Below are 16,350 nucleotides of genomic sequence, written 5' to 3' on the forward strand. Positions count from 1 at the left end.
GACATAAAATACTTATTTTTTCATTGACGATACACACAGTGCGTTTATTATATCTATTAAAAGAACTTTGTTTTGCAAAGAAAAGAGCTTAGTGTGCAACACGTTGCAATACATGTTATAATTCTATACTTAAACATGATGTCTGAATCTTCTTATATTATGATAGAATGGGTTTGATATTATCAGTGAAACTTTACAAATTATTACTATTGATAAAGTTTCTATAACGCGTCAAAAAGGCTTGGTAATAAAACAAATTAAATTCTATAAATAATGAATTATTTGATTATCTATTCCACGTAAAATTATAATATTGTAAGAAAAAAAGTTTGTAATAAATAATTTGTAACTTTACAAATTATTGTGCAAGAGATTCTAGGTAGTATTATATGATTCCGTATCTTTTTATAGCCAAAATATCAAATGGTTAAGCGGAAAATCCAGCGTGGGTCACTAGCAGGAGATACGTCCCTGACAGCGCCTTCCCTCTCAACACTGACGCCAACATTGGTCGACGGTATTGCCAGATTGCAAACCCAGTCGCGGTTTATCAGCCGAGCTGTAACGAAAAAGAGAGCGGAGGTGCATGCTTTCAAGTAATTGCAGTGCCTCCTCCGTTCATCTTAAATCCGATCGTGGTATCCGTCCTTTATCCTTTGCAACGTATTCGTTTCAAACAAAAAAAAGTACAAAACGAGTTGTATAAAATTACGTATTCAAGTGTCGTCGTCGGATTTCCACTCTGTACTTTATCGATTAACTACTCGAGTCCCCTAAGCTAAAGGATCGTGGAATTGAAAAGGGTTAAAACTTGAAACACTGAAACCAGGAAGATGGCGGACAGATTGTACTACCCCAATCCTGAAATCGCGAAAAATGCGCACTGCAGCAGCATGGAACAATACAGAAAAATGCACGAAAAGTAAGTGTTTTCTATTTGAAATAAGAGACGTCTTGTCCAGCTTAGTCGGTACAAGAGGGTTGATGACAGATGGCACGGTGTAGTCTTTGACATTTCGCCGATGATGCTTTTCATCCCCTTTCTGTTAACTTCTTTTTGCGCTTTTACTTTTTCGATGGTAGTTTTTGTAATTATAAATCGGGATCTATTCTTAAGTTCTAGTGGCACTCCTGTGAAGAGTGTTATTTCTAGGTGGAACGTTGAGGCTGTTGCGAATCAATAATGTTGACCAAGGGACAGCTCGGTCGAAAGTTCCTAATATTTTATTATCTACCATTTATGAATGAAAATATGAAATTTAAGAGTCGGTTGGTGAAAAAATTTGTAATTCCAACTGAATAGTATCATTTTTTACGAATAATCGATTTAATGGTTTCGTTTTAACTATAAATCACTGACAACTTGTTCAGTGAAGTTAATCTCGCATTTATTCGTAGGTAATTGAAGATTTGTTTTACGGTCTATGCAATTAGGCACAGCGGTGTTAGAATTAGTAGGGGACAATGAAAGAGGGTGAATACTGATGGATGGTAACGTGTGTGTATTAATCATAAATAAAGTGTCAACGTATTTATTAAGTGCACCCTGTGTATGTGCTAGAGCTATTATTTGAGAAAAATTGATTTTGAAGCGTGATTTGTACCGACATCTTCCAGGAACCATACAGATTATATAATTACCAATAAGTATCTGAATATAATAATACCAACTGTTTTGAATAATCGAATCGAATTTTCAAAATGACTGTTTAAGATGTTAGTAATAAGAATGCAAATGAGTGAAAATATTAAGTTTCACATTTTTATTTGTTTGTTTAAATTAAAATATATAGGATTGCTTAATTTTTTAGCTATAATTGTTAAATATACCTTAAAGAACGAAGGCAGCATTAAAAATGTTTTAAAGAAAAACCTGTACAAAGTTTGAAAGAAAATTTGGATACTTAGATATTGCAGATATCTCACATAGTGATACACGATAGTTGTGTATTATGGAAATAGAACAATGATATCGATCCGTCTAGCGTCTTTCTATAAGAAACAATTTCTACCCATCTTGAGGATTTGTGTCTTCAGTGACCTCGAAAAAACTTCCAACTTAGATGAATCTTTTGTCTTTACACAAAGGAAATATTTCTTTTTTTTACTCTAAATCGTATGTAATTACATCTTTATAAAAAAGGGCTGTCACGTTTATCTATAACTAATTCAGTAATAATTAAATCTATAATATCTTTCAACTTAATAAACGTGAAATATTTTCTTATCTTTGTCATTCAAATTTTCTCTTAAACTGTAAAAGCCTACTGAATGAATGGTTCTTTCATAGAGTACTATAGATATATCAATCGATCATCCTTTCAATAACATTTCATTTTGATAGCGCGTAAAGAAATTCGCTTTTTAACTTCCCTATAAAACCTACCTAAATTTAAATCTCAATTAAATTCTAATTAATCATTGTATCGCATCTGTGCTATCTATGACTTACTGTAACACCACAAAAACGATAGTGCAGTGATGCTTACTATTGTCATCACTAACTAATTGTTTAATATTTTTGAAATCATTCTTCGATCTCGTTTTTTCACTTCTCTATCTCTTATTTTATTTCAGTCTTATCACGATCTTTCATTCTTCAGTCTTACAATCATTTAAAATGTATTAAAAATGTTAAAACTGATGTTTTCTAATCCTTTCGTTTCTTTCGTTATTTAAATCACAATCGAACTTAATCAGACTCTTTGTTACATATTTTATTTTCTCCCACGAAAGAACATCGATCAATTATTGTATCAATCATTTCTCGATTATCAATATATTACAAGAATTATAACGATAAACCATGTGGAATATAAGGCAACCGATCCATGAGATAAGCTTGTTTTTCACATACTTTTAACCATATTAAAAGAAATTCTTTCAAGATTGCTCATGGTCTTCTGCGTTTCTAGGTCTGTGAAGAATCCGACAGAATTCTGGAGCGAAATTGCAAAACAATTTTATTGGGAAACTCCGGCAGTGGATGATAAATTCTTTTCATATAATTTCGACTTGAGCAAGGGAGATATTTTCATAAAATGGATGGAGGGTGCGTCGACGAACATCAGCTTCAACCTATTGGACAAAAATGTGAAGAGTGGAAACGGCGACAAGATTGCGTTTTATTGGTAAGGTGTCTCATTTCTTTTTGTTATTCGTTTATCGGTCAATACATTCATAGGAATTTTAATTGTTATGAAATCTGCAGTACATTCGATTGATTCGTGTAACTGATGCGCGTGAGAAAAGGAATACACGATACGTTTGTCTGAGAATAAGGAGTGATAAGAGTAATTAATATGTGTACTCTTTTCTGCTTTTTGTTTTTTTTTTTTTATCAAATAGTATCTTCAATATCTACATACGTTACTTTGTATAGATACACATATTTTATTGATAATTTTATAAGTGTTTATGAAACTCTTAAGTCATTGATATTCCATAGGATCTTTATTTGTTGAATTAAGAAAATATATATGTAATAAAACAAACTACTTTCTATATTCATATCGTAGATGTTCAATATATCATCAAAAACACGTTAAAATCAGTCGAAGACACCTGAGTTCAAAGATTAACATATGTACAACCAAATGGATTATCTCAATTTATTAACAAAAGCGTTAACATATTAGCACGAATTTCAATAATATTTAATTTTGTTTCACATTTTTATTACAAAACATATTACCTGTAACATTGAAACCGATTTCAAAAGAAATCCTACTTTTCGTATATCGTCACTTAGTGATATTCGTGGAATTAGCAAAAAGATTTTTTACCAACCTTTTATTTATCTTATGTCATACTTCAATATTTTACCTTCAAATGTCTGTTTCTCAAAATCATTGTAAAAATTCCTTCTTTCAAATTTTAATTTTTTAACTACTATGTGTAAAATATCCTACTTTCTTACTTTTCGTTCACGAGAAATCTGTATGAATATTCAATAATAACACCATGTACTTAATTACACAGATGTTTTAACGAGCGTAGAAATTCCACAAACAAAAAATTCACGGGCGTATTTCGTCTTTAAACGAACTTGAAACGAGCCTCTCGCGAGTATGCACAAAAATCTAAAAGAATCTGCCGTTACAGGACCCAGCGCTCTGGCGTAGTAGCTTCTGTGCTTATTATTGAAAGACCATAAAACATTATGCGTGTACGCTTTTACGTTCACCAGGGACTTTCATTCGACACGTAGCGCAACTTGGTATCTCTCTGAACTAAATAGCTTAAATACAATTATTCAAAGCGTCCGTTTGAACGGTGCTGCTTTCAGTGGTTCATTGCTATGCAAAATATACCGTCGTTTATACACGCAAGTCATTCAAGTGTTGCATAAGCGATACAATTTCTTTATTTTCATTGTAGTACCTACTATTCGTCGTGTTTGGACGCGATTTGGAAAGTGTCGGGTGACGTTACTGACTGAGCCAAGCATTTCCACAACGTACTTTTCTCTAATTCTTTTTCCAAATATTCGTTTAATATTCTAAGAGGAATATCGTCTATTCTTACAGAAGTAGTATACATTGTAAACTAGATCTAGATAAAAATTGTTTGATTTCTGAAAAATATTTCTATTTTGAATTTGATATTAATGCAGTTATAATTGAAAAAGGTATTTATATCGGTTAATTTATTTATTGTCTAAAATTAATCAGTTTAAGGAATTTTGGTCTTTTCTTATTATAAATTTGATATTAAAATTACGTTATTCTATACTGTATATCTATCTTGTTGGAATTATTAAAAGTTCTAACATGATCTTATATAAACCTTACCACAAAAATGTATTACCAATAGAGATTAAATTCATATGTCATAAAATTAATATTTCATACAAAATGTATATTGCCTCTGAATATATTACTTTGACTAAGACCTGCAAAACGAAAGTTACGTGAAAAAAATTTTTTTATTCATTCTTATTTTGTTTTTATGATTGTCGTATTGTTATACTTTTGAATTTTCATTTGTATATACAGTTATTTCAATTTTAAGTAGAAGAAACGTTCAGCAATTGCTATAGCAGACTATACCAGGCGTCGAATATTGAATACTTTTGAACAGGTCGCGATTTTCTATTTTTCTATCGCTATCATTTGAGATAGTGAGCGGCAGTAGAAAAGTTGGTGGAGAAATCCTATGCTCGTACAATCGATCAGTGAGTCAGACACTCCTTCTCTCTATTCTATCGTTTGTGCCTGTCGTACGATGCTCTGCTATTCGTTCAAAATTTGGCACACTACCAGTTACGATATCCTGATTGGTTGTGTGCACGTGGTACGATCACGTTAGCTCACACGATTGGATAATACGCCTCTCTTGTGTTTCTCAAAACGTGGCAGCTGCAAAAATCAAAGTTTTCGCGCGTAGTATGGTTGTTTACGAATATAATTCGAATAGAGTTACATAACGCAAAGAAGGAATTCTAGAAGGATAATTCTCGATTGATAGATGTTTACGTCACTGAGTAAATGAACAAAAGAAGTCAATTACGAATATTATATAGATTATGGAATATTTAATTGATTATACAAAAATTAAGTATTTCCATTACTTATCGCGATTATTGAAATTTTTATTTCTACAAGGCTTGTAGGCATTACATATTTCCCATTGGACATTTAATTTTGAGATATTTCTTTTTTAGGCTGCAGATATTACTCGTACTATTAAGTACTTCAGCAGTTACACTAACTAGTATTAATAATTCTGAAAGTAGTTATTAATCATAAATTTAAATCCAGAAAAGGTATACGTGTGAAAGCATGTATGGAATTAAAATACCGTTAAGAAGTTATAGAATGAATATGAAAATGTTGTTTTGAATATGATATGTATAAGACAAAGTCTATTCGAAGAACAACATATTTTGTCATCGAACTTTAATCGGGCACGTTATCAGATCAGTTAGTGAAAGAATAGCGATTACAATTTTTATATAACTATTACAATTTTCACGTGATCGTATTGATATTTAGTATATGGCATGGATTTATTCGTTAATCATTTTTTTTTGATAGGCACGAGTATAGATGTGATTCTTATCATCGAACCGTATTATAGTGAATCTTAGCTTTGTAAATACTATGACAAACAAGTAGTCAGGTACAAATGGTATTACACAAAAATCTGATAAAATTATTGAATTTTACGTGAAATCATAAATTTTTATTTGTTGTTGTAAATCCAAAGTACTGTTTCATGGTAACTAATTGGGTAGAATTATATTGTTGTTTTCGTAAACAAGCACCAGTTTAAAAAGAAAATTATATCTGTCTGAAAAAGAGTTTCTTGTTTCTAAAATATAGTAATTAAAGCTTCATAACACATTTAAAATGCAGTTATACGTACTATCATTCTTGTAACCAAGTGTTAAGTGGAACATCTGAGAACAATGTTTAATTTATGAAAAAAGATTTTGAATGACCTTGAAATGTACTTATTCATATAGAAACTCGTTCTTTATCGTCACGTAAGGTGCGTGGATAAATTCATAAGGTCGTAGCTGCTAAACTTACCAGGCATTATCAAAATTGGATTTAGTCATAAATATCGAGACAAAGTACATACGAAACCTGAACTTTAAACTTCTTTAACACACATATGCGAACTGAGAATTAAACTAATTATTAAACGATTCGTGGGGATGCTGCAGGTTTAATAATCATTTTTGAACTATTGTTACTGATTAGATGAAGCATACTAATTTTTTATAATTTATATAATAAATTTGATCACTTATGATAAATACAAAAATAGAGGATTTCTTATTGAAAAATAGTTTTTTAGTCCTAATGTTACAAAAATGTATACAATGAAATAATGAAATAAGAAAAGGTCTTAAGAAGTTAAATGCAGATGAATTTATTCCATTATGCGTATTCCTAAGGTACAGATCGATTAATGGGTAATTGGTTTATTGACACTTGTGTTCCCAATTTTTTATAGACAAGTATATTTCGTCATGAGGATTACTTAGAAGCATCGAATTCGGTTCAAAAGTAACAATGAATGACGTTTGTCGGGAATTAATCGAGTGATGTATTTATGTTTTAGGGAGGGCAACGACCCGGACGATTATTCACGTCTGACGTACAGAAAACTATTGGAGGAAGTATGCAGATTTGCAAATGTCTTAAAATCCAAAGGAGTGACGAAGGGAGATCGTGTTGCGATTTACATGCCTATGATCCTGGAATTGCCTATTGCCATGCTCGCGTGTACCAGAATCGGCGCTGTTCACAGCGTAGTGGTAAAGAATTTTTCTGTGAATCCCAGAGAAACCATGAGATTTCAAATCGTAGCTTAATAGAACCTTAGACTATCTCATTTTACATAATGCGATTTCCTGTTGACTTACAACGTACAATGCTCGTTATTAACTATTTGATTTGTAAATTCGTATCGCTTTGTGTTAGCATTGACGTATTGTTGTTATTCAGAAAATCAAAAATGGTTTCTGTAGATTATTCAAGCTATAAATATTACGTATACGTACATACTTTGGACAGGCTATTTAAAAGGCTAAATTAAGAATTTTTCTGATATCTGTTCATTTTTCCTTCAATTTCCGGACAGAATTTTTTTCTTTAACTATAATAATTTTTTTTTATTATGTAAGAGATATATGTAAAAATCACATCAACATTGAACGAGCAATGCTGGCAATAATATAGTTTATTTTTCCATTTAAGTTCGAGATAATTAACAGGCGTATCATAATATCATATGTAACGTCATACCATCGACATATAAGACAAAAAACAAGACGAAAAGAAAAATTGCAGTGCAATAATTACTTTCGCTCAACGGATAATATCAATATTTTTTATGGTAAAAATATACGCTTTGTTTACGTGTAGTTATATTTATTAGATATATTTGTTGAAGTTACGGTGAAGGAAAACTGAGATCAATAAAGCTAAAAGGCCCATAGATTAAAAATGTTATACATAATACCTTAGTGAATAAAAGTACCAGATCACCTCTATCTTTTAGTGTATAATACACGTTCAGTCATAAAATTTAAAACGTTAAATAAATATAAACGTTGTATTTAAACCATAAAATAATATATAGGCTATTTTATTCTTATACTAGAACTTGTTTTAAGTCTTGATAAATCTCTATAGATATACAAAATATTAATGTCATTGGTATGATAAAAGAAACATGTAACTTTTAATTAATTAAAATCCAAACTAAATGTCTTTAATATCAAACTAAATCATCATAAAAATGGAAAATGCTATAAAACGACTGTTCAATTAGTTTGGAGGGTACTCATCGGACGCGCTGGCGTTGCGTATCATGGATTCAAAAGCAAAAATACTGATTACGACTGACGGTGTGTGGAGAGGCGAGAAGCTTATATTTTTGAAGAATATCTGCGACGATGCTTTGAAGAGGGTTGTAAAGTATAACCATGTGGTTGAATGTTGTATAGTAGTTGCACATTTGAGAAGACTGAATAATCCACACGGTGCCAAGCTCCATTCAACAGGTATAGTGAAATAAAGACTTTCAGTTAATAATAATCGTAGAATTAAAGTAGATAGTAGATAGCAAAAATCGAGACACAAATGCACCTAACAGATACAAAACAAAAGATGAAAATATAACTAGAAAAGGAAAAGAGATAAAACAGAAATAACTTTTTTATTAATCTGAGACTTAACTTTTTGAATTCGTATTGAAGAAAAAACGAATGGAGTGAACGGTACGAGTGATGGAAATGATTTTAACATCCCACAAATTCCATGGGACGATGACCGTGATTGTTGGTGGCATGATGAAGTGGAAGATGCTGAAGACAAGTGCTATCCAGTTTGGATGAATGCGGAAGATCCACTTTTTATTTTATACACAAGGTATGTTTCCCAACAAAATAGTGTATAAATAATATAATATAGGAATTGTTTTTTTATCCTATATAATAAGTTTATTGATCGATAGATCTATTTACAATGGATTATGTATTTTCGAGCTATCGCGGGGAGACGCGGTCGTTAGAATACGCGTCAACGGGAGTCGTAAATTCCCGTTACGATTAGAATGATCGACACCACGAATAGTTCGATCCCCTGATTTCGGTTAGGATAATAGGGGTGATTCAGTTAGTATAACACTGTGGTTCACAGAGTTAAAGTATATATATGTCGGAGAGTCAGTAGGATTGGAGGTGTGGGCAGGCAACGAATCTTCACCAGTAGTAGCCATTGTCGAGGTGTGATCCAGAGTTTATTAACACAAGTATGGAGATGTGAGACTTGACAAATAAACTGCGGCGGTTAGGTACTCGCGATGCGAATGACAATAGTCTGAGGTCCGATAACGAATATGCGGTCAACGGGACTCTTTTATTCTTTACTCGTCGGCAACGCCTAGGTGGTACTCTCAGTTAGCACGCGAAGTAAGCACTCTATCGAAATGATGAAATCGTACTCGAAGCTCTCTCGGTGACGCGGTTTAGGAAAAACTGATCCACTCTCTAGCGGCACCAGGTCTTTTATATTCGTGGAGACAAGTCTTCGTTCGGAGAGTGAGGGAAATTGCCGTTGTTGTTAATTGATCAGTCTTTGGAAGTGTCCTTCACGGAAAAGACTGTTTGCCTATTTTCGTTAATCAAGGTTTAGGGTTTATGACGGGTCATTAGGATGGCTGCAGATGTTTTGCGAATATGTCTCGACAACCGGCAATTGACCTACCCATAAAATAGGGTCTGCTTATGGCGAGCCATGAGACAGAAACCATTAGTTTGCTTACTGTCGAGTGCCGTTACAACTATTTCTTTTTATGGAGGGCTATAGACTTTTCCATGACTTTATTAGAAAATGTTCGTCCCTTGACCGCGGCTACGTTCGGTGACTGGTTGTCACCTCGAACCCAAACTCATTCTCATAGATTGCAGGCAATTACAATTGGGCTGAAGGACGGTGATTGTTTAACTACGGCTATGGCCGAATCCAAACTACAATATTAGGGGTTTTCCCCGGTTTTCCACGGAAGGCTCCGGTGTCTCTCCATCTCCGACATATATTTCCAACACTTTATACAATCACACAAAGTAGTAACGCCGTTGGTTAAAATACAGATAACGGAGAGAAGGATTATTCTTAGATGAAAGAGTGAGAGCTATAGGAGCTGTCGGACTCGTGAGAAAATCCAGACATTTCTATTCTATAAATGCCTGGTTTTCCCTATCATATAATTACCAGTTTTTCCCGTTATAACTACCAGCTTTCTCCGTAATCTTTAAGCACGCTCAATAGACCTAATGATTTGTTTAAGTACTAGATATAAACCCAAAATACTTGCAGGATTCAAGGTTCCTGCAAGCTAATGAGACTCGGTTTATGGTGGGCCTTAGGTTTATTGAGGGTTTCTCTAACGACGCTTGGGCCTTTACGGTCAGACAATAGAGGACGTCGCGCGGACCTCTTCACGCGACGTAACAGATTAAATAAGAAACGATGGTTACTTAACGTAAACTAAATACAGTAATGTGCTAGAACTAAATAGTTAATTTACAACTCACAACTAATAGTTTACAACTCGTAACAACTCGATAACTCAACTCTCGACTCCTCACAACTCGACTCTCAATTTAGGACTACCCTACTAGAATCAACAATATAAAGCAATTATAATCCATGTCATTGTATCACGCCAAATTAAGTTACTGAAAATTCTCAACGAGAATTGATTGTAAATATTCTAATAAATAAAAAAAAAAAAAAAAAAAAATTTAGGACTACTCGACTCCTCACACCTCGATTCTCAACTCACGACTACTCAATTCGACTCCCCCGCACTCGACCCCCCGGTAAAGACTGCCAGGCCCTTTTTGGCCTAATGGCACCTAGGCCTTCCCGCAATATTGTTTATGATTCGCCAGATATTTCTTTCTTATCTTAAATAACTCTGAAATATTTCTTCCTGCACAGTGGTTCCACGGGGAAACCAAAAGGCGTTCTACATACTACGGCCGGATACTTGATCTATGCAGCCACGACGTTTAAGTATGTGTTTGATTATCATCCTGGTGACGTGTACTGGTGTACAGCTGACGTCGGTTGGATCACTGGTCATACTTACGTCGTGTATGGTCCGTTGGCAAATGGAGCTACTTCTATTATCGTAAGTCTGGAGATATTTTATTTTTTCTTTGATTCAAAATGCCTACTATGTAATAATAGGTTTTCTTGATAAATTTATAATCTACAGTTTGAAGGGACACCGTTTTATCCAGGAAATGATCGATACTGGGCAGTCATCGATAAATATAAAGTCACACAATTTTATACTGCGCCAACAGCAATTAGATCGCTAATGAAGTTTGGAGATGATTTGGTAAAGAAACATAATTTGTCTACTTTAAAGGTAAGTCAAAATAGGAAAAAAGACACTGAGATATCTATAGGAATATGTACAATATAGTTTTTACACTAAGAAGATTGAAATTATAAAATAATTTATTGTTTCAGGTTTTGGGTTCGGTTGGAGAGCCAATAAATTCTGAAGCATGGCTGTGGTTTTATAATTTTGTGGGTCATGGAAAATGCAGTATAGCGGACACGTTTTGGCAAACGGAAACTGGTGGCCACGTGATCACTCCTCTTCCTGGTGTTACTCCAATGAAACCAGGTTCTGCAGTAAGTTGCTATTTTCTACTTCTTGTTATTCGTCAAACCAGTGAAATATGTAATTGATCTATTTGATACTTTCTAGACGTTCCCATTCTTTGGCGTTTTGCCAGAAATTCTGGACGAAGACGGACGATTAATCGAAGGCGAAGGCGAGGGATATCTAGTTTTTCGCCAACCTTGGCCAGGAATGATGAGGTCTCTCTATGGAAATCATCAACGTTTCCAAAACACATATTTCGATAAATTTAATGGATATTATTGCACAGGAGATGGTAAGCTTAACAGTTTTAACTTTGGTAGAAAGTAGAAATTTGGTAGAAATGGTAGAAAGATTTGTGGAGCGTAGTGAAGAATTATTTAGCCAAGGGATTCCTGTAATTGAGACCAGCATATCTTGCATCTTTTCCAAGTTCCTCTTCGATTCTTAATATTTGATTGTATTTAGCCGTTCTTTCGCTTCTGCAGGGTGCTCCGGCTTTAAATTGTCCAGCAGAAAGTCCTATAGCTAAATCAGCTACAAAGTTGTCTTCAGTTTCTCCTTCGCAAGCTGTCACGATATATCCCCAGTCACTGATCCTCGCTATTTTTGCGCAGTTGATCGCCTCCGTCACGGTTCCAACCTGTGACATTCTCAGCACCATAGCGTTGGCCATTTGTCTTTCAATCGCTTCCTCGATTCTGTCAATGTTCATCGCAGTTAAATCGTCTGCAACGACTTGGATATCTTGATCAGCTAACGTGAGCCAACCATCCCAGTCGTCGAGATCGAATGGATCTTCGATCGAGACGAGAGATGAGAATTCTGTTAAGTATTCCAAGTACTGATCTTTCAACGCTTCTGACTCCATATAGTCATCAGGGTCAGACTCTTCCGTTTTAAATGCTAAATCGTATCCTCCTATCAAAAAAAGATATATTATTATTGTTTTCTAATTATTAAATGTATAAAAAAAATTTTGTTGAATATTGTTAAGTCATAGCTTATCGTATAGCTCAGCTTCTGTAATTATTAATCATTCTTAACCTTCTTTGTAAAAGGCACTGGCTGCCATGTCCAACGCTATCTTAATTCTTCCTTCGTAACCTGCTTCTTTAATAGATTCATCCAACAGCAGTAAAGCTTCCTTATCTTCTTCCAGTTCTAAAGGTGTAAATGCACCGTCGTCGCTAACCGGAAGGGGTAATTGGATTTCTTGAGCAGCCGCGATCTTCCGTTCGAGTACTCTGTACACTTCCATACCCATTTTCATAGCATCAGCGAAACTTTCAGCTCCTGATATGTTTATAAATTTAAAAGTATGCACAAACAAGGCAAAGAAATAAGAATACCTATGGGCAGGATCATAAATTCTTGGCATGGTAACGTGTTATTCGCATGCCTGCCGCCACTGATCATGTTGAAACTAGGAACAGGGATATAAAGTTCTCCATTTTCAGCTAATTCTGCAATGTATCTATAAGAGAAAAAATCAAGTGAAAGAGACGCACATAACTAGATGGATTAATTAAAGAATTTTTATATCTCTACATCTGCTTTGAAATTCATATAGATTGCGTAGTTGATTAAAAATAAACATTTTTTGGCTAATAAAGATATACGCTTTGTATCTGTAACGTTAAGCTATGACTGATTATTTTAATGTTCTACTAATTACCTGTAAACTGGAAGTCCCTTCTTCGCGGCGCCAGCCTTACAGCAGGCAATGGAAACACCAAGAATTGCATTTGCACCTAGTTTCGATTTATTCTCGGTTCCGTCTAGACGGTTTAGCAAGCTGTCTATCTCCATTTGTTGGCAAGCCTCCAGCCTCGACTTCAATAGTTGCGGTGCGATTATGTTATTAACTACGTCAACAGCTCTGAATACTGAACGTCCATGGTACATAGCTTCGTTTCCATCCCTTAGTTCTTGCGCTTGATTAGGGTTTGGTACCAAAACAGATGGTACGGAAGATCTCAACAATCCAACGTCTGTGATTATGTCCACTTCCAGAGTCGGATCACCTCTGGAGTTGAAAATTTGGCGAGCTTTAACCTTTTGAATAGGCATTCTGTATTTTCTTCGAAATTCGTTTATAAATGATATTTAATTAAGTGTTTATCAGGAGATACGGTCTTGAATCGAAGAGGAATTGGAAAAATGTCAATGTGGTTGATGAAGGTACATAACTTGCTGCTATTGAGAATTTTTTAACAAAAGTTTTTATAAATTAAACCATGGTTATAGCCATTTTGAATTAAAACAGTCGAAGTCCGACACATGTTTCATTTCTTAATTGAAACAATATTTTAGTTATATAGCAGAGTTGTAACGTGAAACATGTAGTGTTACTTATCTGTGTGGAATGATAATTTTTATTATAAAATATGCACGAGCAAGTATATATGTACATATTTCTTCTAATTTCAGGTGCTAGACGTGATGCGGATGGTTATTTTTGGATAACCGGTCGTATTGATGATATGTTAAATGTGTCTGGTCATCTTATGTCTACAGCAGAAGTAGAAGGTGTATTGACTGAACATCCTTTGGTAGCCGAATCTGCAGTAGTTAGTAAACCACATCCTGTCAAAGGACAATGCCTTCATTGTTTCATTACACCCAACGAGGGTGCCAAGTTTGACAAAAAGCTTCAAGATGAACTTAAAAAGAGAGGTAGTTAAGAATATGTAATTTCAACTTATAATTAATTTATCGTTTTTAAACATATTAATCTGAATGTATTATCAATAGTGCGCGACCGAATCGGCCCCTTCGCACAACCAGATGTGATTCAACACGCGCCAGGACTGCCAAAAACACGGTCGGGCAAGATTATGAGACGTATACTTAGAAAAATCGCAGCAGGAGATAGAAACATCGGTGATATATCAACATTAGCCGATGAGAGCATCGTCGATGTCCTTTTCCAATTGAGACCGCAGGTTTAAACAAATGTCGACGATATAGCGTCATTCAATGGAAACGTAGTAGCTTAGAAATGAATGATAACGACACGCTTCCGATGACCGATAAATAAGTAAGACTTTCGAGTTATTGAATATACTGAAAAGAATAACGGGAGAAGTTAATTTTAGAATGCAGGGGAATATGTAACTTGTCGAAATATAGAGAGAATAACTTTTGTTAATAGAGAAAGATGAGGCTCTGCAGTCTTATTTTAACAATGAAATTTTTATTTTTATTAGTCAGAATCCCGTTCGTTAATAATTATTATTCACGTCACTATTTATGAATTATTTCATAGACGTTTATTACGCAATAATTGTTACTGCTTTCAGCCGAATATCGCCGGCGCAGTATTCTAACAGAAGTGCTTGAAAAAAAATATTTCATAAGCTACTTTGCTTCTCTATTATTTAGAAATGAGAAGTTTATCGAAACGGTTTTATGATCATCTTAAAATATGATTGTACAATATGAAGGTACTAAAAATGTTATATAACTAAGGAACAAGATAGTTATTGAAAATGTTTCAGAATCTTATCTATCTACGGTTTATCAGAAATCGATTATAAATATATTAACCGTTGCGCATCGATTGATTTCATACTCGGCAATATTTTATGAATATAAGAGAATATCAAAAATTCGGAAGATTTACAACAAATGTTTGTCACTGTTGAAAATTTTTATAATGTGCATTCTAATGGTGTGCATATTTAAACGATTTGTCTACATTAAATATGAAAGTATCAAAAAAATTAATTGTAATTATAATATCGTATGTACATTATTGTACATGTATGTATTTGAATGCTAATGCCAGATTATGTTATCGTAGTATAATTTTAGGAACCTGTTACAATATATAAATTCCGATCGTTTTTATTAAAAAATGTAGCTGATCGTAAATTGTTGGATCTCATCAAGTCGTATTTTACTTTCGTTTAACTTGTTCATTAAGTTTTGCGATAAGAAAAACGCTCATAAAAATCCTAACTGAGTCTTGTTAGCGTTACGAAGGATAAGGTTATCAACAACTGAAAGTACGAATGCGGTTACGAAATTACTGCAGTCCACCTCGTATGTAAAGAAACGCTGTAAAAATATTCGCATGCCCATTAGCTATAGCGTAAGATCTTTTGCCCATAACTCTCTATTTTCTTTAGGTATATAAGAATAATAAGTTATCAAAAAAAAAGAAGACAAAGATTATAAAAATACATAGAAAGAAATTATTTAATTCTAGCAAACTATTTGTTTTTTACAATGATTTTCCGTTCCTATAAGGAGGAACAGAAGACGTGAGACCTAAGTATACGCACCACCATTAACGCACTTTGCGAAAGGAAGTTGGCATTTTCGGTAATTTTTTAGAAGGCTGGTTTTATAATTGTTATACTATACGTAAGGTGAGTCAAACGGAACGTTGCCTCGTGTCTCCTAATGGGGACACGTCACATACATATCATTCCTTGCGGAACAAATTAACTATAGGTGTGATAATGATATATATATTACAAAGTATATATGTATACTATATAAAATAATGCAAAAGACAACTATATATGTAAATATATCTATGTTGAAGAACATAATTATTATTGATCTGTTAAGCGAAATTGTTGTACTGATTTATTCGGTTCACCTTTTTCTAGTCTCCAACTCACTTCTAACTTTTATCGATCGAGTTGTATTTCCTAAGAACCGGCTTTTGTAGTTCCAAAAGCAGCATTTCAA

At 33.9% G+C, this 16,350-nt stretch overlaps 2 protein-coding genes across 3 annotated transcripts; one reads left to right on the forward strand and one right to left on the reverse strand.

Annotated features, from left to right (window-relative positions):
* Positions 1–480: 480 nt before the first annotated feature.
* Positions 481–16,232, forward strand: LOC126915668 (acetyl-coenzyme A synthetase). Its single transcript, XM_050720968.1, has 11 exons — positions 481–922; positions 2,916–3,131; positions 7,075–7,270; positions 8,290–8,521; positions 8,717–8,888; positions 10,965–11,157; positions 11,245–11,400; positions 11,505–11,672; positions 11,749–11,938; positions 14,077–14,322; positions 14,401–16,232. The coding sequence occupies exons 1-11, from the start codon at positions 834–836 to the stop codon at positions 14,595–14,597; spliced, it is 2,055 nt and encodes a 684-aa protein (XP_050576925.1). The 5' UTR covers positions 481–833; the 3' UTR covers positions 14,598–16,232.
* LOC126920692 (enolase-like) lies at positions 11,475–13,802 on the reverse strand. Of its 2 annotated transcripts, none has more exons than XM_050732687.1 (4): positions 13,322–13,802; positions 12,996–13,120; positions 12,691–12,897; positions 11,475–12,564 (listed from the first exon to the last, which is right to left on the reverse strand). In XM_050732687.1, the coding sequence occupies exons 1-4, from the start codon at positions 13,714–13,716 to the stop codon at positions 12,020–12,022; spliced, it is 1,272 nt and encodes a 423-aa protein (XP_050588644.1). In that variant the 5' UTR covers positions 13,717–13,802; the 3' UTR covers positions 11,475–12,019. The 2 variants fall into 2 exon arrangements, with proteins under 2 accessions (XP_050588644.1, XP_050587779.1); XM_050731822.1 differs by having other exon boundaries at positions 12,691–12,939; positions 13,322–13,799.
* Positions 16,233–16,350: the final 118 nt, after the last annotated feature.

The sequence above is a fragment of the Bombus affinis genome, chromosome 1, assembly GCF_024516045.1.
Source record: "Bombus affinis isolate iyBomAffi1 chromosome 1, iyBomAffi1.2, whole genome shotgun sequence".
Classification (NCBI taxonomy): domain Eukaryota; kingdom Metazoa; phylum Arthropoda; class Insecta; order Hymenoptera; family Apidae; genus Bombus; species Bombus affinis.